This window comes from Periplaneta americana, chromosome 2 (assembly GCF_040183065.1).
Source record: "Periplaneta americana isolate PAMFEO1 chromosome 2, P.americana_PAMFEO1_priV1, whole genome shotgun sequence".
In the NCBI taxonomy this organism is placed as follows: Eukaryota; Metazoa; Arthropoda; class Insecta; order Blattodea; family Blattidae; genus Periplaneta; species Periplaneta americana.
In genome coordinates, this window is record NC_091118.1 from 194,222,024 (window position 1) to 194,249,836 (window position 27,813).

Here is a 27,813-nt window from a genome sequence, read left to right on the forward strand (position 1 = left end):
TTTCAGGGATGTTGCGGCTCGAATTTCCTGGCATTTGCCTTACGGTTGAGGAAAAGCCCTGAAAAACTCAACCAGGAAATTCAACCCAACCGAGAATTGAACCCGGGCCCTCTGCGTAAGAGACCAGCATGCTGACTATTATTATTATTATTATTATTATTATTATTATTATTATGGATAAATTTCAGAACACGGATTCCTTCCTTTCCCTCTTACTTCAAAATTCCAATCTTGTGCACACATAATAAATTATTGCCACTGAGAAGTGCCTTTTCGTAAGCATAATGATGCGCATTCGACAAACGCAGGCAAATCTGCTCTTTTTAGTATTTTAAGACATAATTGTAAGTGAGGAATCCGTATAGTGAAATATTGTCATGCTATAAGTTTATGTGATTGCAACTGCTTGAGAGCAACGCTGCTTTCACATCGGCTCAGTGGTCTAGGGGTATGATTCCTGCTTTGGGTGCAGGAGGTCCCGGGTTCAAATCCCGGCTGAGCCCTTACATTTTTGTTTGTTCCATACATTTAAAAATCTTCCAGTTATTCCGAAGTTGTAAGTAAGTGAAGTACTTGAATAAGAGTGATAATATAAAAATAAAATACGATATGGGCAATACATTATCAACGAGTAGAAAGCAGAATACAACTTGGGATTTTCCTTTAGTTTAACACCGGGATTAGGTTGCATCAGGCGATGTAATAGTAGTCTAGTATGTAGCATTTGTCGACAGTGAGTTTCTTTTTATTCTTTTCGTTAAATTTACATTATCTTCTAATTAAAAAAAATAATGAAACATAAAGCTAAAACTCTTTCCAAAACAAAAAGAGGAAGAAGAAAGAAAGGAGGAAGGGATAAAATGAGAGAAAATGGGGGAAACGAGGAAGAAAGAGACAAGTAATAAACAAGTGGAATATATAGAGGAAGAGGGAGACAAAGCGAAAGAGTGAAAGAGAGCGGCAGAGAAAAAGACTGAGAGAAAAAGCGAAAGTGTAATAGAGCAATACGTGATAGAGTGAAAGAGAGACAAAGCGAAAGAGTAAGAGAGCAACAAAGCGAAAGAGTGAAAGGGAGAGAGAGAGCGACGAAGCGAAAGAGTGAGAGAGAAAGCGAAAGAGTGAGAGAGAACGACGATTAAGCGAAACAGTAAGAGAGCGACAAAGCGAAAAAGTAGGATTGAGAAAGAAAGCGAAAGCGTAAGAGAGAGAGAGAGAGAGAGAGACAAAGCAAAAGTGTGTGAGAGAGACAAAGGCTAAGTGTGTGAAAGAGAGACAAAGTGAAAGAGAGAGAGAGACAAAGCGAAAGAGTGAGCGAGACAAAGCGAAAGAGTGAGAGAGACAAAGCAAAAGAGTCATAGAGAAACAAAGCAAAAGAGCGAGCGGGACAAAGCGAAAGAATGATAGAGAGACAAAGCAAAAGAGTCATAGAGAAACAAAGCGAAAGAGCGAGCGGGACAAAGCGAAAGAATGATAGAAAGACAAAGCGAAAGAGTCATAGAGAAACAAAGCGAAAGAGCGAGCGGGACAAAGCGAAAGAGTGATAGAGAGACAAAGCGAAAGAATGAGAGAGAAACAAACCGAAAGAGTGAGCGAGACAAAGCGAAAGAGTGATAGAGTGACAAAGCGAAAGAGTAAAAGAGAAACAAAGCGAAAGAGTGATAGAGAGACAAAGCGAAAGAGTAAAAGAGAAACAAAGCGAAAGAATGATAGAGAGACAAAGCGAAAGAGTCATAGAGAAACAAAGCGAAAGAGCGAGCGGGACAAAGCGAAAGAATGATAGAAAGACAAAGCGAAAGAGTCATAGAGAAACAAAGCGAAAGAGCGAGCGGGACAAAGCGAAAGAATTATAGAGAGACAAAGCGAAAGAGTCATAGAGAAACAAAGCGAAAGAATGATAGAGAGACAAAGCGAAAGAGTCATAGAGAAACAAAGCGAAAGAGCGAGCGGGACAAAGCGAAAGAGTGATAGAGAGACAAAGCGAAAGAGTAAAAGAGAAACAAAGCGAAAGAGTGATAGAGAGATAAAGCGAAAGAGTAAAAGAGAAACAAAGCGAAAGAGTGAGCGGGACAAAGCGAAAGAGTGATAGAGAGACAAAGCGAAAGAGTAAAAGAGAAACAAAGCGAAAGAGTGATAGAGAGACAAAGCGAAAGAGTAAAAGAGAAACAAAGCGAAAGAGCGAGCGGGACAAAGCGAAAGAATGATAGAGAGACAAAGCGAAAGAATGAGAGAGAAACAAACCAAAAGAGTGAGCGAGACAAAGCGAAAGAGTGATAGAGAGACAAAGCGAAAGAGTAAAAGAGAGACAAAGCGAAAGAGTGATAGAGAGACAAAGCGAAAGAGTGATAGAGAGACAAAGCGAAAGAGTGATAGACAAAGCGAAAGAGTAATAGAGAGACAAAGCGTAAGAGTAATAGAGAGACAAAGAGAAAGAGTGATAGAGAGACAAAGCAAAAGAGTGATAGAGAGACAAAGCGAAAGAGTAATAGAGAAACAAAGCGAAAGAGTGATAGAGAGACAAAGCGAAAGAGTGATAGAGAGACAAAGCGAAAGAGTAATAGAGAAACAAAGCGAAAGAGTGATAGAGAGACAAAGCGAAAGAGTGATAGAGAGACAAAGCGAAAGAGTAATAGAGAGACAAACCGAGAGAGTAATAGAGAGACAAAGCGAAAGAGTGAGATAGAAACAAAGCGAAAGAGTGAGCGAGACAAAGCGAAAGAGTGAACGAAACAAAGCGAAAGAGTGATAGACAAAGCGAAAGGGTGAGAGATAAAGAAAAAGAGTGAGAGATAAAGAAAAAGAGTGAGAGATAAAGAAAAAGAGTGAGAGAGAGCGACAAAGTGAAGGAGAGAAATTGCAAAAGTGGGATATGAAAAAATGAAAGGGAGACAGAAAACAAATGGGAGAGAGAGAGTTGAATAGAGGAAGAGAGAAACCAAAAGAGAAAAAAAGCAGTATGGAAAAATATAAAACAAAACTATATAGGAAACATAAGAGAGGGAAAATAAAAAGAGAGAGAACGTAAAAAAAGGACAGACAAAAAAGAAGTCAGGAAGAGAAAAGTGACATAGAAACAAATAGAAAAGGGGAGAAAAATGAAGAAGAAAAAAATGAAATATAATGCGAAAGAGAGAGAGAGAAAATAAGATAATCAACAAAAAGGGAGGAAGCAAGAGAGAGATGAATATAAAGAGAAAATGAAGGAAGAGAGAAAGAACAGGAAAGAGGAAAATAAACAAGAAAATAGATTAAAATCATGACGGAAAGAGAGGATTGCGAAAGATCTACCAGCTGCATCCTTTCTGGAAATGTAACAAATCGCACAGCTGGTTTTTATTACGTGTACGTAATCACGTGAAAGATCTTAAGCGAGATTACTTCCAGGGATTCGTGATACGAGCTGCTTTGTGTGCAAGACGCTGCTCTAAGCTGCCACAAGAGACTGTGGACATTACTTTGTTAGAATGTCAGGTGTGTCTGCTTGCGTAATCATATCAGCTATGACACTTGGAACTGATTAAATATGTATTGCAGTAGGTGACACTTTAATAAGAGGGATGGGTTAACGGCCTATATCTGCCCATCAGGTAGCGTTAATAGATAATGAACTTTCCATATATAGCGTGTTCCGGGTTTAATGTTCACAAATAAAACAATGTGCCTAGATTCATTGGTTACCTACAGAACAGAAAAAACCTATACAAAGTGTTGATCAATTTAGGATTCCCATATGTCCCATAAAATACGGGAACGTCCCCTTTTTCATGCAAATCTGGCTTTCAGGTAAAGTTCCCTGTGAAGCAGACTTATGGCTGAACGCTCCAACGCTCTACCGACTGAGCTACCAAGGAACTTCACCCGACACTATTCCCTTTCTCTCTAATGTGTCCAGTTGTCCTGAAGGCAGTAGCGGCTGGTGGTAAAAATAATGATTGTGCTACAATCTCTATATCTGCCTACTGTATACACTTATATGTATTTATCTTAATTTGAGACTCGCCTGGTGACGAAATATGAAATCCATACGACGTTCCTTCCTACTGCAGAACCTGTCAATTACCCTGGTGTTAAACCCCTCCATCTTGGACATCATACTCTTTTCTATTGACAGTGTTACTTCACAGAATGGATCCTGTGAATTGTTGGAGGCTATGTATCGTAACAATTGAACAGCTCCATCTATATTCCGGAAGGCAGGTGTTCCGTATAGAACTCAAACTTGTGTCTTTAACACTCTTTTGTTCAGTACAGTATAGCTGTTCACAGCAACTTCAAGTTAGCGTTCAGGAAAATTAGGCTATCCAAAAATTTCCAGAAAATTTGCTGTTTAACAATTTTGTTGCATCTAGATAGCTTAAAGACTGGAAACGGTGAGTAGTTTTCTGAATTATACGGTCACATACTTCCTTGGCTTCAGTTTTCTGGGATTCCATTCTCCGTCGCTTGCCGACTGATTCAGGAGGAACCTCAAAAACCAGGTAGACGGCAGCAGCAGTCGGACACTTGAATTACCAAATAGGCCTACATTGTAAATAGTTCCGAGTTCTTCCACAAACAAGCATTCTCTCGTTACGCTTTACTTTTGCAATCTCCAAGCTGTGTTGTGCTGAAGCTGACTACAGCACTTCCCCGCGTAAAAATAGCCAATCAGGGCAGTGAGTTCAGCTTCGCACATGCGCATTAATTGTCTACATTCTCATGTAGAGTTTTGAGTAGCACATTGTACCCCCTGAGGCACCAAAGAGCTAAGAGCGAAGACTAAACACTCTATAACGCGTCATGAATATAACCACGGGAAAATTGTCAAATGGCAGATCAGATACTATGGTATTGCAAATACATTATTTGAGCAAAAATTATCATTGTGCTGTAGCACTGAAGCACAAAAGGACGGGCCGCCCCTGCCTGAAGGAATACATGTCTCGTTATTTAAAAATTAGTGACTGGAAAAACAAATTCCACTTAAAAATTAGTGACTGGAAAAACAAAGTCCACTTAAAAATTAGTGACTGGAAAAAAAAGACCACTTAAAAATTAGTGACTGGAAAAACAAAGTCCACTTAAAAATTAGTGACTGGAAAAACAAAGTCCACTTAAAAATTAGTGACTGGAAAAACAAAGTCCACTTAAAAATTAGTGACTGGAAAAAACAAAGACCACTTAAAAATTAGTGACTGGAAAAACAAAGTCCACTTAAAAATTAGTGACAGGAAAAACAAAGTCCACTTAAAAATTAGTGACTGGAAAAACAAAGTCCACTTAAAAATTAGTGACTGGAAAAACAAAGTCCACTTAAAAATTAGTGACTGGAAAAACAAAGTCCACTTAAAAATTAGTGACTGGAAAAACAAAGTCCACTTAAAAATTAGTGACTGGAAAAACAAAGTCCACTTAAAAATTAGTGACTGGAAAAAACAAAGACCACTTAAAATTAGGGACTGGAAAAACAAAGTCCACTTAAAAATTAGTGACTGGAAAAACAAAGTTCACTTAACAATTAGTGACTGGAAAAACAAAGTCCACTTAAAAATTAGTGACTGGAAAAACAAAGTTCACTTAAAAATTAGTGACTGGAAAAACAAAGTCCACTACTGTGGATTAACGCTGACAGTGAAATGAACGCCCTCGGGTTCAAATCGTGGTTGGTACAAGTTACCTGGTTGAGATTTTTTCCCGAATTTTCCCTGAACTTATTAACAGCAAATACTGGGTAACTTTAGGTGCTAGACCCCGGACTCATTTCACTGACATTATCACCTTCATCTCATTCAGACGCTAGACAACCACAACAGTCGATAAAGTGTCGTAAAATAACCAATTAAAGAAACTGGGACTCTTAACTGTTATTTTATTATAAATATCAGTTTCCATCACTGCTACTGACATTGGAATTCGCTACATTGGAGATGGTATTGAATGTGTACAATGTTGTTCAAAACAGTTCATACTATGAAGCAAACTGCTACCAGATCAAACATAGTTTAATCCAGACGCGTACGCAAGGGTGAGGGTTACCGGGATTTCAACCCTCCCCCCCCGCCTTGAACTTTTTGAAAAGATTGCATTTAGATTTGAGTACTTTTTATTATCCATAATCGTTTCTCCTTCCCTAATTTTTCATTGTCAGAGTATCAAAATATATATCGACATAAAGCAGCCGTGGCGAAAACGTGACTCGCGAGACATTGTGGCTCGCAGTGATAGCTGTGCATTTCGATTGCTTCTAACCTCCGCCAACCCCAACCCTCTCACTCACTGGAGTCAAACTCCGTTCCATTTGTATTTGTCTCTGACCTGCGAGTGGCATATGTCTCTCTCGAAACCATGTACGAAAGTTCCAAGTAGGTTGGGAGGACGCACTGTTTTTGCTGTCAATATGAAGAGAATATTAAATGTATGATTTGTTCACAAGTATTACGAGGAAAATGGTTGTATAACATAAAACGGCATTATACTACATATTACTGATGAAACATTAAAAGGTTAAGTGTTATTGTTGTTGTTATCATCATCATCATCATCATCATCATCATCATCATCTCTGTACGTGGACCCTTTTTCAGCAGATGTACGAATAATGCGGTTAGCTCTTCAATTTGAACTCACTGATTTACAATGTGATGTCAAATGAAAGTTAGTTGCAAGGACTTGGCAAATGTTGAACTTTCAAATCTTTGCCAAAAAATAAATATCCGAAGCTTCGTTCTTTCTCTTGCTCTGTTGAACTTATGTTTGTGAAAAATTATTTTCAACAATTAAAATAGTAAAAACCAAATTTACATCACGACTGACAGACAAATACCTTCGTGATCAACTATGACTGGCAGTAAGTGACATAATTCCTGATTTTGAAACTTTGTCGCAGAGACATTCTGAAGACAGTTAATTTTATGTTGTGATATTGTTCATTTCTTTCTTCGTTACACGTGCTACATATTAGTTTGTAGCCTTGTACTATATAAAATTATATTTAAGCGCTTGACGTAAGGAAAATGAAAATCCGTTAATAAGTCAGACAGTTGCTTCACTTCCCCTTCGGGTGTCCGCCTCCCTCCATAGGTGCTATGCACGTTGCAGGTTACACAGTGGCTCGGCGCACGATTACATTTTCGCCACCGCTGACATAAAGCATAGTCCTCCTATCCCTCCTTCAATATAATCCCTGTGCTTGGTGTTCCGGCACGTTCGAATTATAAAAATGCTATCTTTATTATGGAGAAATATACCTCCTATCACGGAACTTGTAATGCAGTGAAGCAGACACAATATGAAGTTTAACTTGTGAAATATATTGACAAGTTTGTTTGGACAGTTCTGCAGTGAAGATGTTAAATATTATGCATTGTCGATTTTAAACTCATTTTAAGAGCGGTATTCACCTGTTCGTTAGTTTGAGTTCTGACTTTATTGTGAAATGTTCGTTTAACGTTTTGTATGTTTGGCAGTTCATATTTTTAACTAGCCGTACCCGTGCGCTCCGCTGCACCCGTTAGAAATAAATTTAAAGTAATTACATAATTAAAATAGGACATTTGATCCAGGGAAGATTCGTGTTTGACAGAAGGATAAATCGTTTAATATGTTACTTAATTTAAATTGCTTTCAAATAATTAAAATGATAAATCGTTTAATATGTTACTTAATTTAAATTGGATCCAAATAATTAAAATGCGATCATTTTGGCCCAGAGACACTCATTTGGTGCAATGACAATTCCTTTAACCTGTTTCTTAATTTTTATTACATGCAACCATAGTTTAATGAAGACTGACATCATTTAGATTTAATGTGTATATTTTATTTTACTTGTTATAGGTTTCCATTGAATTATGGTAATAACTTAATTTTAACCCTTGTTTTCTACGTATTCAGTAAATGGCGCTTGGCCCACTATGGTTGTGAATCCTTCAAATAACTCAAATTATATTATATAATATTACATATTATATTATATTATATTATATTATATTATACATACTAGGTTCAAAAAGTTCCCGGAATTTGCTAGCATCATAGAAACAACGTACCTTAAACACTATTCTACAGCATTCCCTTCAAAATAGTTGCCTTCCGCAACAACACACTTTTGCCAACGCGTGTAGAGTTCCTGGAAGCCATTTTGTGAAACCCGTCTTAGTGTTCTCGTCGCGTTTGCGATAACCTCTTCAGCATTGAATCTCCGTCCTTTCAGATGACTTTTCAGACGGGGAAACAGAAAGTAATCAGGGGGTGAGAGATCAGGAGAGTATGGTGAGTGATCCAAAGCAGTTATGTTGTGACTGGCAAGAAAATTCTTTACAATAATTGCGCGATGAGCAGGTGCATTGTCATGCATAAGGAACCAGTTGTTTTCTACCCACTTTTCTGGACGTTTCCTTCTCACTGCGTCCCAGAGGCGACGGAGTACGTGCAATTCTTTCGTTACAGTACGACCTTCTGGAATGAACTCATGGTGCATGAGACCCTGAGAGTCGAAGAAAACTTCCAAAATAACTTTGCTTTAAGTGTGCTTAAATGCGACAGGCTCATGTCAGTAGATTTACTGGCATATGAAAGAACTCTTGCGTGACAAAATTCCGGCACATCCGGCGATGCTGATATAACCTCTGCAGTTGCGAGCGTCGTTAAATAAAACATAACATTTAAAATAACTTTGCCTTTGGAAGTGTCCCTAGGAAATTTTTGCTTCCGAGGAGATGTTTTCGATTTCCACTCAGATGACTGTCGTTTAGGGACTGGGTCGTACAAGTAGCACCAGTTTCATTTTGTTTAAGAAATCACCATCTTCATCAGCCATACTGATCATGTCCCCAGCAAAACACAGAACTTGATGTTTGTACTTTGCTCTGTGGACATAATTACAAAATGCGACGAACAAACAAAACACTATGATAAACAAATGCCTACAACTCAAAACCAATAATTGCCATTATCAACAAACTTTAAGGAAATGACATCATGAATGTTACCAACAAAACAAATGTATAATATCCCTTGTTATATATTAATACGAAAAATGGTAGTAAAATTCCGGGAACTTTTTGAACCTAGTAGTATTATATTATATTATATTATATTATATTATATCATATTATATCAGAAGTTACTGTAATAACATAGCATTATGTCCATCTAGAGAAACTACACTTTCCAATGGTGAAATAATAATTAATTTTACAAATCGGTTAATTTAGCTTCCGATATCACTTCATACAAACACAGAAACATTCTATGTAGGCTATCTTTCATAGCTTTCGATTGTTGCTGTCCAAGGCCCCTTATAGACGAAGTCATTTGTTTTTTAATTCATTACACGGCCTTACATGGCAGTTATTTTAATTTTAAAACTCATTTATCTCATTAAATATCAGTCCTATCAAACTTTTTCAAGGAATAAGACTTAACGCAAATTATTTTTAAAGAAACTTTTGTTATGTAACATTTTTCACAAAAATCAATAATAAGCGAGATATTTCGATTTATTTAATTCAGGCCCCCTTATAACCCCCCTTTTAAATAATGTATTCTGAATGCCTAAAATCTAAGTTACAACGAACTTAATTTATATTCCAATTTTCATCGAATTCCGTTCAGCCATTATCGCGTGAAAAGGTAACAAACATACATACAGACAGACAGACAGACATACATACAAACAAAAATTTCAAAAAAGCGATTTTCGGTTTCAGGGTGGTTAATTATATATGTTAGGACCAATAATTTTTGGAAAATCGAAAATTACCAGAAAAATTTCGGCTACAGATTTATTATTAGTAATATAGATATAAACTTCACATTATCGTTCCGGGTTCTTTGATATGTCTAAGCGACCGTAAAACACAATTTTACAGTTTTTTTGTAGCAGAAAGTCGCTTAGTGATTCTCGCGAGGTTAGTGAAAATTTCACATTGGCAAATGTTTCTTCGCAGAACGTTCTTCCCGGAACTAGTTTCACATCCCCCTGTGAATACTCCGATGATGATGATGATGATGATGATGATTATGATTATGATGATGATAATACACAAAATTTTAAATACCGATAATGTAAATTGTAAACAATTTTAATAATGACCCTCCTCTCTTGACAAAATTCTGCGTACGCCATTGATTGAATCTCACTTGTTTGATGAGATCATAACAATGAAAATGTTCTGAATTCCAAAAAAGTTGGTGAATTGAAGGAAATTCTTAAATCAAACATTTAGATGAAGTCTGGGTGGATCTATTCAAAAGTGTTGATGAAAAGCTCTTAAATTTAAATAAGTCATGCAATTCATTATGTGCCCCTGGTACAAATGCAAATGTTGAAAGATAGTTCTCCCGCATGAACTCACTGTGGACTGACGAGAAAAACAAGTTACATATAAAGGCAGTAAAATCAATGCTTCTTGTGAAATCACTCTTCTGTTACGATTGTGTTGCATTTTATGACTTAATGCTTCATAGCAGAAATCCATTCGTCAGCGAAGTATTGTATGAGTATGAATGTTTCTAATAATAATGTAAGTCAAGAATAACATTTACAGTAATATCGTCAAAATGTGCTGTTTTTTTTTAGTGTTTACTTTGAAATAATACTTTAATTTGAAGCTTCTTGCGTAAGCAAAGAATTTATTAGGAATGTTGAGACAGATCAACATATAACGAAGAAAAAACAAATCCTTAAATTTGGAAGCATTAAACTCGAACACACTGTATAAACCTGTATTACAACAGATCATAGATCTAATCTTTTGGGATTTAAATAGATTACATTAAAAAAATACAATTTTAGATTTTTATTAATGTTGTTTTAAAGTTAAGTTTCTTATCTATTCAGGAAACTCATTTGGAAATTATTTAAAACACACACATACATATAAGGTGATGTAAATTATATTTCTATTTGTGAAGATAAGAGATCTTGTCGACCAAAGGAAATTCCTTGAATACTGCACCAGGAAATCGTGTTGCAATTTGGCACATTTGAAAATATACGTTCGACTTTTGCAGAAGAAGATTCAAAGCGCAATGAGGTAAATCTTGATGATGATGTTTACCCAAACTCCAAGTACTCTTGGGTCAGTGATATCTTCTAAATATATATTTTTTTCGCTAAACTGGAGAATTCCCACGGTATCTTTGAACCGTGCCGTTACGGTTAGCACCAAATTTAAGTAAATACACAATACGTAATTTTATTTAAGAAACAAGCCAAACAAATTATCTTTGCATCAAAAACGGATGCTCCCTGGACCAAATTATGGTTTTTTATAATTGTTTGAATGCAACAGAAGCCAGAAGTCTTGCACTTGACTAATGCAGTGAATTATTTAAGAATATAGTCGCGAATTTTACTACCACCATTTCGATTGTGTTTTGTTTGACACGGCTCGGTACGGCCCGGTAACTAGTGGCCAGCGAGTAACGTCGACTATCGACATTGCTCTGCCGTGGGTATTATCCAGTTGTTCTTATACCCGAAATGAGCATATGCTCATGCTCGGGTACAGTCCAGTTGTCTATATAAATTTTAAAGAGATCAATAATAAAGTTGATGTTAGAAATAATAGTAATAATAATAATAATAATAATAATAATAATAATAATAATAAAATAATAATAGAATATCCGTGACGGAGATGAAACAAAGATAGTAATACAAATTAATTCATTAATAATAATAATGATAATAATAATAACAATAATAACAATAATAATAATAGTAATAAAATAAAAATATATACAGTAATACAATAAATACTAAGACGGATAAAATAAAATATAAAACCACTAGCGAGAGTTAACACAACTTAAATAAGCATATAATAACCAGAAAAAAAATGACGAACTCGAAAATCAACAGAAAAGTTCGATGTATCGCAGACGACAGCAACCGCCGTATTGACGTTGTGTTGTGCATTATTGGTAGTGGGGGGGGGGGCGAAGGTCTACGTAACTGCCGTTCTGTTCGAATCTTCTCATACAATCATGGGAAGTTAATGCTGAAAAACAAAATGTCTACGAGTCAAACTGTTCATTATTACCAGGATAAATACAAATAATACTGAAATATATTAATCAAGTTTCAGTTATAGAGCTCCCCTTTTGTGAAAGAGGTATCATATCAAAATATTTTATGAATGGCGGGGAAAATATAAATTTCAATAACTCTCTAATTTATAATCGGTAGATTTACTGGGTTTGGGTGATTCAAACCCAGCTTTGTAACCCTCTTTTCTGTCTTCCTCTTAGTCTCCGCATACGATCTATATGTCTTAATGTTGTCTGTCATCTGATATCTTCTTCTGGATGTAACGGCCTGTAGCCTAATTCTGCATAGGGATAGATTATCCCATCGCGGATTAAAATGTCTGAACTTGGGAGGAAGCAAAGAAAAGACTGCGTAATCCACTGCATCACATGAAATAGGGGGACAGCTTATCGCTAAGCTTCATTCTACAAGCACGACAGCCTCTGCTGTCGAGGAGTCGAGTCATTTGTAAGTAAGCAGTGCAATTACCGGCGTCCTAACCTCGACATTTACACGAGTTCGTACGTCTCAGCTCTGTGAACTCATGGCTAGTGCCACGAAGCAGTAGAAGCGAACACTTGATACCCGAAAAATGTAAACTTCGAAAATAAAGGACAACTAACGGCAAACATTCTCATGGGCAGATAATAGTTATTTATGATACTTGTGAGGTAAGTGCATCTTTATTGCAAGAGTGGAAAGATTTAAGCACGAGGCGTCAGCCGAGTGCTTAAATTACACGAGTGTAATAAAGATCACGCTCACAAGCACCATACGTAATTTTATCCATGACCATAACGAAAAATTATGTTTTATAAAAGAAAATATGTTGAAAATTAATCCTCATGTAATCACATACCATGGCATGGATTTTATAATCAATACGTGTACTAGGTAGGTCATGATGTAGGAGGCCATGATTAGTAAAGAATGGTATCTAAGGCGTTGGATAAATAACAAATTATAATTAATTATATAATTTTAATATATATATATTTTTTTCATTTAAACGTGTATTTTCGTCTTTTTGAAGTTTCAGGGATTATTTAGAAGTGTTAACGGGACTATTGTGATTAAAATAATTTCACATTTTACTTCTGTAAACTTCTCTTTAGCTCAGTTGGCTAACGCGGTTGTTTTAAAATCCTATAAACCCAACTTCGCAGGTTCAAGTCTCCTCGCATCCCAAAAGGTAAATTATTACAAAATTTAAAAAAGATGCATATTAGATATGGATGTAATGTACAAATTACAACGTAGCAGATAGAGAAAAGAGAAGGAGATTGAGTGTATGTATATTTAAGAAATGGTAATAAAGAAGTAGAGGTAGTGACATCTAGTAACCAATATATTAACTTCTTGAGTAATAGTTGAATGGAAAAGTATACGTGTGTACCCGGGTACTAGGAAAATACTAATGAACTGTGAGATAAAGTTCAAACTGTGAGGTAAAGTCTTTATCTCACTAGTGAAATAAAGTAATGTTGAATAAAAGCCTACTTTACAAACGCAAAAGTATTTAGTAAAGGCATGTTTTTCGTTATGGTCATGGATAAAAAAGTTAATTTTATTTTTTCACCATGTTAATAATGTCAAAACAAGTGCTTATAGGCCTACAATTGTTGGCCACTCGAGCGCAATTACGAGGGCCGTCCAGGAAATAAATTTTCCTGGAGCCGTTTACAGAAAGAAAAAACAATTTCATGGAAAAATTTATTGGAATTGATACAGCAATTTTTTTTAACTATTTTTTAACATACCGTATTTACTCGAGTACTTTGCGCCACCGCGTATTTTACGCACCCTAAATTTGTAAAGATTATTTTGAACTTCAATTTTGCTCCGTGTATTTTCTGCACACATTTTACGTACAGTTTTTTTTTTCCAGTTTAGTATGAATTTTCTTTCTCTAAATTCCATTGCCATATTTACATTCCACGGCATTGTTCATTGACCAGTACCCAACTTAACTACCTCCTTCACAAAGAAACCCTACAATTAAAGACTACCTATTGAGAATGCTACGTCTGCTATGTACTTTGCATTCATTATGACTGTCATATACCCAATTTAATTATTATTTATAATTCAAGATTAACAATAGTCTTAGGTGAGAAAAGTATTGTATTCTTAATTAATAAATATACTTGAATAAAACTTAGATCAAGAAGTTTAATTTAAAAAAATTCGCATATTTTACGCACCCCAATTTTCAAACTGCCAAAACAGATTAAAAAGTGCGCAAATTACGAGAGCAAATACGGTATTCCCCACCGGAACTGAGACATTTGTCATATCGTGGCATCAACTTTTGTATCCCTGTGTCGTATAAGTCTACCACCTCGGCTCGGAACCAGTGTATGACAGCCGTCTGCACCTCTCTGTTGATCCCACGGTATGATAAATGTCTCAATTCAGGTGGGGAATATGTTTAAAAATAGCTCAACAATTGTTGTAACTGTTCCAATAAATATTTTTATGAAATTGAGTTTTCTTTCTGTAAACGGCTCCAGGGAAATTTACTCTCTAGACGGCCTTTGTAATTGCGGCCAAAATTTGTATAAGTAAGCATTTGTTTTGAGATTAATAACTTGATGGAAGAAAAAATTTAACCGTTTGATCTGCCCCTGTGAGAATGGTTGCTTGTAATTTACTGCTCAATACATATTAGAGCTCATCCCGGAATTTGTTTTCATTTTTGATAAAATGAATCCGGTAATTTATTCTGTTTTGATTTAAAATATACACTGACGTAGTTCAGGCAGTGATGCGCGTCTATGTGTAAAGTTCGATAAGTACATCTACACGTAAACAGAATGTAGATTGTGTAGACCAGCGGTCATCAGCACAGAGCACCCTGGGGCTAGCGTCTTTTACCCGCGGAGAACACACTGCACGATGGTGCATTCGTAGCTGCTAGCCGGTATGCTCTCTACCTCTTCCTGCTGCACGACGGGGCACACGGGACGGCTCCGCTTACCCTTTACACATTTCAGCGAGTGCTGACGACTGCTGGTGTAGACTATGTAATGTATGTAGACAAACATAATCTCTGTCCAATGCAAGTATAAAATATACAACACATGAAAATATTCATTGCAAATAACAATAGATTTAGGCTCTGTTGTACGAGCACGGAATAAAGTCCTGTTAAAATTAATTCCATGGTTACGCGAGAAATGTGTGTACCAACTCGAAATAGCGTATTATCAAGAGAATGTCTTCCGAATAAGTTATTCCATACTTTCAGCCGCTGTTAAATTATGTATAAAATAAATTATAAAATACCAATAACATTAGACGTGAATCTCTGTTACTGGCTGAGAATTTGTATGTAATATATTTTTGAGAATGCGGAAAATAAGACATAATAGACCTGATGTACTAAATGAGTATGACGATGAAGAATTTCTGGCAAGATTTAGACTAAAAATGGATACTGTTTTTAGCGTACTGGAATTAATCAATGATAATTTGGGGCACATTACAAACAGGTAAAAATAGTTCAAATTATCATCATTCTAAAGAAATGCTAATTTTTAAATAATTAAAATTAAATTTTAAACAAATTCATAAGACAATATTGAAATATTATAGTATCAGTATTACGTTCCGCCAAAAGTGCAAGACTTCCTATTAGATAAGGAACAACTGGATAATACCCACGGCAGAGCAATGTCGATAGTCGACGTTACTCGCTGGCCACTAGTCACCGGGCCGTACCGAGCCGTGTCAAACAGAAGACAATCGAAATGGTGGTAGTAAAATTCGCGACTATATTCTTAAATAATTCACTGCATTAGTCAAGTGCAAGACTTCTGGCTTCTGTTGCATTCAAACAATTATAAAAAACAATAATTTGGTCCAGGGAGCATCCGTTTTTGATGCAAAGATAATTTGTTTGGCTTGTTTCTTAAATAAAATTACGAAATGGCGTTCCTGTGCTTAACATTTAATAAAAAACGAAATATAGCAAAACTATTTTGTCCCGAGACTCTCATCTAAGTCACGTAATAAGTCACGTAATCTACTTCGATATATTTGCGCAAATATACCTTGTAGCTAACAGTGGTGCTATCTCTCAGTAATGTTCAGAACGAAGGAGGCAGAGAGAGAAAAGAAACAAATTTCTCCCTCCAACGACGCCACACACCAACGTCGTGTTCTTATGTTGGCGAGATTGTGTATTTACTTAAATTTGGTGCTAAACGTAACGGCACGGTTCAAAGATACCGTGGGAATTCTCCAGTTTAGCGCGGGTTATATATTCATATGTGTCATTTCAAATGTAAATTGTGAATAAATTTGAATTGAAATCTTGATTACACAACTTTTAACACTGTATCACTTCGGAATATGTATGGTAAGACTTTCCTCTGTTAAATTTCAATGTACCTCGTTTAATGTTTCGACCTATTTACGGGTCATCTTCAGAACTGGTCGTTGTTGGTCTTGGCGCCACTTGTTCTGTTTCCTGTGAGGGTGTGTTCCTGTGGTATAGTGTAGAGTCAAAGAGTGTATGTGTTTTGAAATTGAGTTGTGTGTTGAGAATATCGTTGGTGTGTGTTTTCGTGTGTCTGTATATTTCATATTGTTCTAGTGTGTTGAGTTTCTGGCTTTTTGGTTGGATCTGCAGTATTTCCATGTCTGTGTTGATGTCTCTGTGGGTGTGGTTAGCATTTGTGATGTGTTCTGCATATGTGGAGGTGTTTTGTAATTTTGTTATAGGTGTGATGTGTTCTTTGTAACGTGTTTGAAACGATCTGCCTGTCTGTCCTATGTAGAAGTTGTTGCAGGTGTTACATTTGAATTTGTATACGCCTGTGTGGTTGTATTTGTTTGTGTTGTTTGTGTGTTGAGATGTTTTTGTAGAGTGTTATTTGTTCTGTATGCGATGTTGGAATTTAATTTCTTGAACGAGTTTGCAATTTTGTGTGTGTTTTTGTTTTCGTATGTTAGTGTGATGTATTTTTTGTGTTCTTGAGTTTGTGTTGCATTCTTATGTTTTTTGTGATTATGTTTTGTCTTACGTATTACGTTGTCTATTATGTTAGGGTTGTATCCGTTTTCTTGTGCTATGTATTTGATTGTGTTTAGCTCTTCGTTGTAATCCTGTTGGTTCATTGGTATGTTGAGTAGTCTGTGTACCATTGTTCGGAATGCAGCTTGTTTGTGTTGTGTGGGGTGGTTGGATGTGTTGTGTATGTGTGTTGTTGTTGTTGTTGTTGTTGTGGGTTTTCTGTATACTTTGAATGTGTGTTTGTTGTCTACTTTTGTTATTGTGATGTCTAGAAAATTTATGGATTTGTTGTTTTCAATTTCTAATGTGTAGCGTAGCTTTGGGTGTATTTTGTTTATGTGTTGATGTAGGTTTTGGATCTGTCTACCGAGTTAAAAAAGGGGTTTTGCGTAACGTCCGAGCTCTACTCATTACCAATCTCACGTTTATGCGCTGAGCTATAGCTACTGCTTGTTGGCATGGGAAGAAAGGTTAAGTATATTAACTAAAAACGTTGTAGACAAAGCATTCCCTCTCAGCAATTCTCCAACCTTGAAGCTTTGTTTAATTATCTTTGCTATAGTGTACTTATTTTTAGATCAATAACTCCTACCGATGACAGTATCATAAAAACCACCACCAAAGCTTATCCTCTTTTAGTGAGATGACAATCAGTTTATATTCTTTTATATGTTTTTCCATCACTTCTGTGTCTAGGTTCTTCCCACTCTCAGCTCACTAGAGATTTATAGCGGATGGGTAGGGAATAAAACATTACCCGACCCTAAATCCTGTTCTGTTTGTTGCGACGACTCTGAACTTCGATAAGTTGTTGGCAAAGGCATTGGAATTCAGTTCGGAGATAAACATGTCACTTGTAACATATAGTCCAAGCGGGTGGAGTCTACACATCTACATGGCAGCAGGATTTGCAAAATGGCAATATGCTTCACATTTCCTTGTCTCTCGTAAATTTTCCGCATTGAATAAATTATTCTTTTCCCGCCATGTATGAGGTTGTTAGCATGGACGCAATTATTGACATCTGACCAGCATATTGTATACGTAAGATATGAAAACATACGACCAGACACAATTAAATAATTTTGTAAATGGTAAAATGGTAAAAGATTTGTATATAGCAGTTTTCCTTCAATGATAAATATCTTGTTCTTTCATTATTATGTACATTAATTAATATTAACTTTAGGCATCTAAACACAAAGAAGTAAATTAAAATTATCAGTACTAACTAGTTGCAGAAAAGACAGCCCTGCAGTATATATTGACTACACCCCAACTCTGGTTACTAGCAACAGGCATCTACAATGAACACCGATCAAAATACCCCTCATTTCTCGTGAAAACAATAACTACAGTGGACTATAATGGACTTTATGTTGTCAGCAAACAGCTGGATACATTTCATATATGTATTTCCTATTACGAAAACGTTTTAGGAGACATACTCTATTCAGTAGCGAGTAACCAGACCTATTATGTTGCATTCTCAAGGAATAATCATTAGGGTCATTAATCTGAGAAGAACAAGATTATTTTTATTAATCGTTTTATATATTATTTAATTTATTAGTTAATGGATTTATTTATTTACTTATGAATTTATTTGTTTATTAGTATAATTACTTACACGTTCACTTATTTGTTTATACAGTCATTAATTTATCCACTGATTCACGTATTAATTTATTAATTGATTGATTCGTTAATTTATTCACTGACTAATTTATTAATTGATTGATTCGTTAATTTACTCATTAATTTATTTATTCATTGATTGATTCGTTAATTTATTCACTGACTAATTTATTAATTGATTGATTCGTTAATTTATTCATTAATTTATTTATTCATTCACTGATTCGTTAATTTATTCATTGACTAATTTATTAATTGATTGATTCGTTAATTTATTCATTAATTAATTTATTCATTGATTGATTCGTTAATTTATTCACTGACTAATTTATTAATTGATTGATTCGTTAATTTATTCATTAATTTATTTATTCATTGATTGATTCGTTAATTTATTCACTAAATAATTTATTAATTGATTGATTCGTTAATTTATTCATTAATTTATTTATTCATTGATTGATTCGTTAATTTATTCACTGACAAATTTATTCATTCATTGATTCGTTAATTTCTTCATTGACTAATTTATTCATTCATTGATTCGTTAATTTATTCATTGACTAATTTATTCATTCATTGATTAATTTATTTATTCATTGACTAATTTATTCATTCATTGATTCGTTAATTTATTCATTGACTAATTTATTCATTTATTGATTCATTAATTTATTCATTCATTTATTCGTTAATTTATTCATTGACTAATTTATTCATTTATTGATTCGTTAATTTATTCATTCATTTATTCGTTAATTTATTCATTGACTAATTTATTCATTCGTTTATTCGTTAATTTAGTAATTAATTTATTTATTCTTTCATTTATTCGTTAATTTATTCATTGACTAATTTATCCATTAATTGACGTTAATTTATTCATTGGCTAATTTATTCATTGAATCGTTAATTTATTCACTGACTAATTTATTCATACATTGATTCGTTAATTTATTCATTGACTAATTTATTCGTTGAATCGTTTATTTATTCACTGACTAATTTTTTCATACATTTATTCGTTAATTTATTCATTGACTAATTTATTCATTGATTGATTCGTGAATTTATTAATTAATTTATTTATTTATTCATTGATTCGTTAATTTATTCATTGACTAATTTATTCATTCACTGATTTAATGATTCATTCCTCGATTCATTTATTCATTCGATTATTTATTTACTTATTTACTTACTTACATATTTATTTATTTATTTATTTATTTATTTGTTTGTTTGTTTATTTATTTATTTACTTATTTATTTATTTACTTATTTATTTACTTGCTTATTTACTTATTTACTTACTTACATATTTATTTATTTATTTACTTATTTATTTATTTACTTATTTATTTATTTACTTATTTATTTATTTACTTATTTATTTATTTATTTATTTATTTATTTATTTATTTACTTATTTACTTACTTACTTATTTACTTATTTACTTACTTACTTATTTACTTATTTACTTACTTACTTATTTACTTACTTACTTATTTACTTATTTATTTATTTATTTATTTATTTATTTATTTATTTATTTATATGGTAGAATTAAGACCTTCAGGCCTTCTCTTCCACTCAACCAGAACTTACTTCTACAAACAATATAAAATATTAATTATGTTTAGTATGAAATGTATGAATATTTACTTGATAACGTCTAAGATCTCATAGAATGGCGTATGTTACGCCGGGTACAATTAGTTTCATTTATAAAATATCCCTATATAAAAAAATAAGTCGTTTTAACTGATTCTGAAGAAATTACCATTGTGATAATGAAGGTTTCATATTATGTCTAGTGTGCACCATTCAGGGATGAATTTATTTGTACACACTACACATAAAAAAAAAAAAAAACATTCAAGTGACTCGCTATAGTCAGAGATATGGCATGTCGTAGCAAATTCTTCAAGTATGAGGAATAAGTTACAGAAAACGTATATTTATGTGAAAATCTGTTGTTGTTGTCTAGTGCCTTGCATTTGGCAATGAAGCCATTAGCAGTATGTGAAAATCTAAAAATATACTTGTGCATTATCACTAATGTCTACTTTGCATAAATATAAATTAAAAGGAAATATCATTGAACATAAAACACGATAAAAGTAAGAAAGTAGACGAAAGAGTATAACGAGTAATAATTATATACAGAATAGGTTTCCATAGTAACGGAAGAAACAAACAATTTCTTTAATTCCCTGTCGAAGTATATATATTTTTTGAACTGGTAATGGAAATTACGCGAAAACGGCTGAACGGATTTTAATAAATGACCCCTCACTTTGAAGCTTAGAACCCGAAGTTTTTCAGAAAAATAGTAACTTTCAGTGAAACGTTAGTTTTCCTACATAATTTTCATATTTTCCAAAATCCATCTTTCGTCAGTTTTGAGGACTAATTGCATAATTTCGGAATAAAACAAAACACACACCAGCCTACAATAAACAATAGGCTATTACACGAAAGGGCATGACCTGCAGGATTGCTGACATATTTAGAGCTCAAATTCAATTTGTTATTAAAAAGCTTACTAAAAATAATTTACAGGTCTTTTTCTGCGATGTGTAATTTTATGAGTACAGCTGTGTATTGGATATTAAAATCTACAAAACTTGAGATGGTTTGATTATATTATTACCATTAGAAATGAAATATTATTATAATTAATGCCATGATGCGACTATTTTTCATTAATTGTACGTATTAATGCTATATTGATGATATGAAAGTGAAACTGTTGGGGTTATGTAAGTAAATGTAGAGAATATATGACATTAGATCTTCATTTCTATAATTTACTGAATGGCGGCATGTAGTATATTTTGTAGTCTCGCGATCATTTCAGCAAGATCTCTTAGCAGAATAAAATGATTTTACCCTCTACATTTCAAGCTCTATATGCAACAGCTATACCAAGATGATATGTCTATTGTTCGAAAGCATAGCAAACCTGACGTTTTTTTAACTTTCACCTACAATCCACAATGACCTGAAATAGCTATTGCTTTACTCCCACATGAAAAACCCACTGATCGTCCTAACATTGTTACTTGCGTTTTCGCGTTGAAACTCAAAAACTGAAGGTGGATAAGTTCAAGAAAAAGTATTTGGCATAAAAAAACCATTCAGAGGGAGTATGTTTCATTATTACGGAAGAAAATAACTTTCAAAATGTCTGAATTCTTTATTGAAAATAAATCTTAAAAATCTTTATTTGAACGTTTAATTTACTTAGTTTGCAGCATTTGCTGCACAAGCCACTAGTCTCACGATTATAATTGTCAAAGAAAGAAGTAACAATTAGCCATAGATGAAAACAATTGCGGGTCTTATTTAGGAAAAACGTCCGACCAGTAAGGGGATATTTTGCCGGCAGACGGCCGCTCGATAGCCGAGGCGCACGATGCCGTGCGGCGGTCTCCTTTTAGAGTAACCGACGTACCTGGTGGTTGCTCAGTAGGCCTCATCCTTCTCCTCCTGTCTGAGCCTCTTGATGTATAGTCGGCGCACGTACCAGGAACCGCCCGCGGCCACCAGTAGGAACGCGATGCCCACCGCCACGCCCACCGCGATAGCGCGTATCTGCCGATAACCCGGTACGTGCAGCACGTACTTGGCACTCGCGGCCTGGTACTCGTTATAGGAGACGGCCAGCACCTCGAAGTAGTACGTCTTATCCTCCTCGAGGCTTGGAACTGCAAATAAATGCAACTAATAGAAGACATTGAAATACTGGGAAACAAATAGTGTAAAAATTAGCAATAATAATGCTCTGCATTACTCTATTTCCTCTTAACTTAATAAATTCCTTGAACTTGAAGTTGCTTAAGTGTATTGATTCTGTTTCTCCTAGTAAAGAGTGAAGAATTCTTCGCTGTACGGTTATGAGACAATTTCCTCGAAAGATTTCCCGATCGCACTGTACTTACCCCGCTTCAACAACTATTTTCCCTGCTTCAGAAACTACTTCCCCTATGTCAGTAACTACTTCCTGTACTTCAGCAACTACTTCCTCTGCTTTAGCAACTACTTCACTTGCTTCAACAACAACTCCTGTTTTAGCAACTACTTCCCCAGTTTCAGCATCTCCATTCCACTAGGTCTACTTCCGCATCATCTTTCTTCTGCTACTTAGGTATAATCTCCTTTACTTACTTACTTACTTACAAATGGCTTTTAAGGAACCTGAAGGTTCATTGCCGCCCTCACATAAGCCCGTCAGCGGTCCCTATCCTGTGCAAGATTAATCCAGTCTCTATCATCATACCCCACCTCCCTCAGATCCATTTTAATATTATCCTCCCATCTACGTCTCGGCCTCCCTAAAGGTCTTTTTCCCTCCGGTCTCCCAACTAACACTCTATATGCATTTCTGGATTCGCCCATACGTGCTACATGCCCTGCCCATCTCAAACGTCTGGATTTAATGTTCCTAATTATGTCAGGTGAAGAATACAATGCGTGCAGTTCTGTGTTGTGTAACTTTCTCCATTCTCCTGTAACTTCATCCCGCTTAGCCCCAAATATTTTCCTTAGCACCTTATTCTCAAACACCCTGAACCTATGTTCCTCTCTCAGAGTGAGAGTCCAAGTTTCACAACCATACAGAAGAACCGGTAATATAACTGTTTTATAAATTCTAACTTTCAGATTTTTCGACAGCAGACTGGATGATAAGAGCTTCTCAACCGAATAATAACACGCATTTCCCATATTTATTCTGCGTTTAATTTCCTCCCGAGTGTCATTTATATTTGTTACTGTTGCTCCAAGATATTTGAATTTTTCCACCTCTTCGAAGGATAAATCTCCAATTTTTATATTTCCATTTCGTACAATATTCTGGTCACGAGACATAATCATATACTTTGTCTTTTCGGGATTTACTTCCAAACCGATCGCTCTACTTGCTTCAAGTAAAATTTCCGTGTTTTCCCTAATCGTTTGTGTATTTTCTCCTAACATATTCACGTCATCCGCATAGACAAGAAGCTGATGTAACCCGTTCAATTCCAAACCCTGCCTGTTATCCTGAACTTTCCTAATGGCATATTCTAGAGCGAAGTTAAAAAGTAAAGGTGATAGTGCATCTCCTTGCTTTAGCCCGCAGTGAATTGGAAAAGCATCAGATAGAAACTGACCTATACGGACTCTGCTGTACGTTTCACTGAGACACATTTTAGTTAATCGAACTAGTTTCTTGGGAATACCAAATTCAATAAGAATATCATATAATACTTCCCTCTTAACCGAGTCATAAGCCTTTTTGAAATCTATGAATAACTGATGTACTGTACCCTTATACTCCCATTTTTTCTCCATTATCTGTCGAATACAAAAAATCTGATCAATAGTCGATCTATTACGCCGAAAACCGCACTGATGATCCCCAATAATTTCATCTACGTACGGAGTTAATCTTCTCAAAAGAATATTGGACAAAATTTTGTACGACGTCAACAAAAGTGATATTCCTCGAAAGTTACCACAGTTGGTTTTGTCCCCCTTTTTAAAAATAGGTACAATTATGGACTCCTTCCATTGTTCTGGTACAATTTCCTTTTCCCAAATAGCAAGTACAAGTTTATAAATTTCGCTATATAATGCACTTCCACCCTCTTGTATTAATTCTGCTGGAATTTGATCGATACCTGGAGACTTGTACTTTTTCAGATTTTCTATCGCAATTTCGACTTCTGAAAGCGTGGGTTCGGGTATAAATGGCTCAGCAGTTTGTTTTTCAATTCCGTCCCGATCATTTCTATTTGGCCTATGTACATTTAGTAGTTGCGCAAAATAGTTTTTCCATCTGTTTAGGATTGATGGAGAGTCTGCAAGCAAGTCACCATTCTCATCCTTGATCACGTTTACCCTTGGCTGATATCCGTTCTTAAATTCCTTTATACCCTTACATAAATCTCGAATGTTTTTATTCTTACTATTTGTTTCTACCTCATTCAGTTTTTCCTTCAAGTAACCTCTCTTTTTATTCCTAAGTGTACGACTTGCTTCCCGTCTTTCATTGAAATAATTATCTCTCTTCTCCTCAACTGGATCCTGTAAGAATTTCAATTTTGCCTGTTTCCTTCTTTCTACTACCATGCAACAATCTTCATCAAACCACGGTTTCTTTTTCTTAGTTTCATAATAACCTATGCTCTGCTCAGCTGCAAATAATAATCTCCTTTACCTTAATATAATATCTTGTTCAGCAACTACTTTTCCTACATCAGCAACTACTTACCTGCTTCAGAAACTATTTCTGCTTCAGAAACTGTTTCCCCTGCTTCAGCAACTATTCTCCTGTTTCAGAAACTACTTCCCCTGCTTCACCAACTTCTTCCTATGCTTCAACATATACTTCTCCAGTTTCAGCAACTACTTCCCCAGTTTCAGCATCTCCATTCCACTAGGTTTACTTCCGCTTCTTCTTCCTCCTGATACTTATATAAGCTCCTTTATCTTGATACAATATCTTGTTCAGCAACTATTTCTGCTTCAGAACTACTTCCCCTGCTTCAGAAACTATTCTCCTGTTTCAGCAACTACTTCCCCTGTTTCAGCAACTACTTCCTCTGCTTCAACAACTTCTCCTGTTTCAGCAACTACTTCCCCAGTATCAGCATCTCTATTCCACTAGGTCTACTTCAGCATCTTCTTACTTCTGCTACTTATATAATCTCCTTTACCTTGATACTATATCTTGTTCAGCAACTACTTTTCCTACGTCAGCAACTATTTCTGCTTCAGAAACTACTTTCCCTGCTTCAGCAACTATTCTTCTGTTTCAGCCACTACTTCCCCTGCTTCAGCAACTACTTCCTCTGCTTCAACAACTTCTCCTGTTTCAGCAACTACTTCCCCAGTATCAGCATCTCTATTCCACTAAGTCTACTTCAGCATCTTCTTACTTCTGCTACTTATATAATCTCCTTTACCTTGATACAATATCTTGTTCAGCAACTACTTTTCCTACATCAGTAACTACTTCTCTGCTTCAGCAACTATTTCTGCTTCAGAAACTACTTCCCCTGCTTCAACAACTACTTCCTCTGCTTCAACAACATCTCCTGTTTCAGCAACTACTTCCCAGTATCAGCATCTCTATTTCACTAGGTCTACTTCCGCATCTTCTTCCTTCTGCTACTTATATAATCTCCTTTACTTTGATACAATATCTTGTTCAGCAACTACTTTTCCTACGTCAGCAACTATTTCTGCTTCAGAAACTACTTTCCCTGCTTCAGCAACTATTCTCCTGTTTCAGCAACTACTTCCCCTGTTTCAGCAACTACTTCCTCTGCTTCAACAACTTCTCCTGTTTCAGCAACTACTTCCCCAGTATCAGCATCTCTATTCTACTAGGTCTACTTCAGCAACTTCTTACTTCTGCTACTTATATAATCTCCTTTACCTTGATACAATATCTTGTTCAGCAACTACTTTTCCTACATCAGCAACTACTTCTCTGCTTCAGCAACTATTTCTGCTTCAGAAACTACTTCCCCTGCTTCAACAACTACTTCCTCTGCTTCAACAACATCTCCTGTTTCAGCAACTACTTCCCAGTATCAGCATCTCTATTTCACTAGGTCTACTTCCGCATCTTCTTCCTTCTGCTACTTATATAATCTCCTTTACTTTGATACAATATCTTGTTCAGCAACTACTTTTCCTACGTCAGCAACTATTTCTGCTTCAGAAACTACTTTCCCTGCTTCAGCAACTATTCTCCTGTTTCAGCAACTACTTCCCCTGTTTCAGCAACTACTTCCTCTGCTTCAACAACTTCTCCTGTTTCAGCAACTACTTCCCCAGTATCAGCATCTCTATTCTACTAGGTCTACTTCAGCAACTTCTTACTTCTGCTACTTATATAATCTCCTTTACCTTGATACAATATCTTGTTCAGCAACTACTTTTCCTACATCAGCAACTACTTCTCTGCTTCAGCAACTATTTCTGCTTCAGAAACTACTTCCCCTGCTTCAGCAACTACTTCCTCTGCTTCAACAACAACAACTCTAACATCTGTTTCAGCAACTACTTCCCAGTATCAGCATCTCTATTTCACTAGGTCTACTTCCGCATCTTCTTCCTTCTGCTACTTATATAATCTCCTTTACCTTGATACAATATCTTGTTCAGCAACTACTTTTCCTGCATCAGCAACTACGTCTCCTGCTTCAGCAACTACTTCTGCTTCAGAAAATACTTCCCCTGCTTCAGCAACTGCTTCTCCAGTTTCAGCATCTCCATACTACTGGGTCTACTTCCGCATCTTCTTCCTCCTGCTACTTATATCATCTCCTTTACCCTGTCATAATAACTTCTTCCCCCTACTACATCATCTCGTTCACTCTGCTACAATATCTTTTTCACCCTTCTTCAGCATCTCCTTTCCTTTGCTTCAGCGTCTCCTTCCCCTATTTCAGCAAAACCCTCTTATTTTTTTCCCTGTCATCATTGTTTCGTTTCATCCTTCTTCAACTTCTCCTATTCTCTCTCCTTCAATTTCTTACATTTTCCAGATTTGTGACCGCTTATCAATTTCTCTTTCTCACAGGTCTTCTATTTCTCCTTTTTTCTAGTCTGTCTTCAATTTCTCTTTCTTCTGCTCATCTGTTTTCATTTTCTCCTTCTCTTTGCACTTGAAGTTCTCCTCGTCGTCTTTCAACTTTAAATGTTTACTCTCTTTCTTCATTCTCTCCAACCTTATCTCTCCCATTCTTCTATGCTTATAATTTTCCATCCTTTTCATGTCCTTATGCCATTAGAAGCGTGTAAAACGTCAGGACTTCACAACGTTAAGTCAGAATTTAACTCTTTTTCCTCTTATGTCTGTTTTACTCTGATACTGTCTATGATTTTTAACTGTTCGCTAACACGATACAAAGAAATGTTATCACGCACCTATGAAGGTGGTGTCCCGCGTCTCAGCGCTGCCATAGATGTACTCCCTGGAGGCCTGTGTCCACCGGACTATGTACTCCGGAGTTCCTCTGAGCCGAATTCCGGGGGCTGCCACGTCACGAGGTAGCCGTCAACTGTGAGTCTTACAGACACGTTTCTTGGAGGTCCAATCTGCTGGAACTGACCTGCAACATTAGGAATCACACAGTC

At 35.6% G+C, this 27,813-nt stretch overlaps 1 protein-coding gene and 1 non-coding gene across 2 annotated transcripts in view; one reads left to right on the top strand and one right to left on the bottom strand.

Annotated features, from left to right (window-relative positions):
- Positions 1–27,813, bottom strand: part of bdl (borderless) — a 191,576-nt gene that overhangs the window by 15,536 nt on the left and 148,227 nt on the right. The window contains 3 exon segments of the mRNA XM_069819236.1: positions 22,133–22,385; positions 27,604–27,681; positions 27,684–27,788. Of these exon segments, the coding sequence (XP_069675337.1) occupies positions 22,144–22,385; positions 27,604–27,681; positions 27,684–27,788 (425 nt within the window). The 3' untranslated portion in view covers positions 22,133–22,143.
- TRNAP-UGG (transfer RNA proline (anticodon UGG)) lies at positions 432–503 on the top strand. The gene has a single exon. It is a non-coding gene; the product is annotated as a tRNA-Pro (tRNA).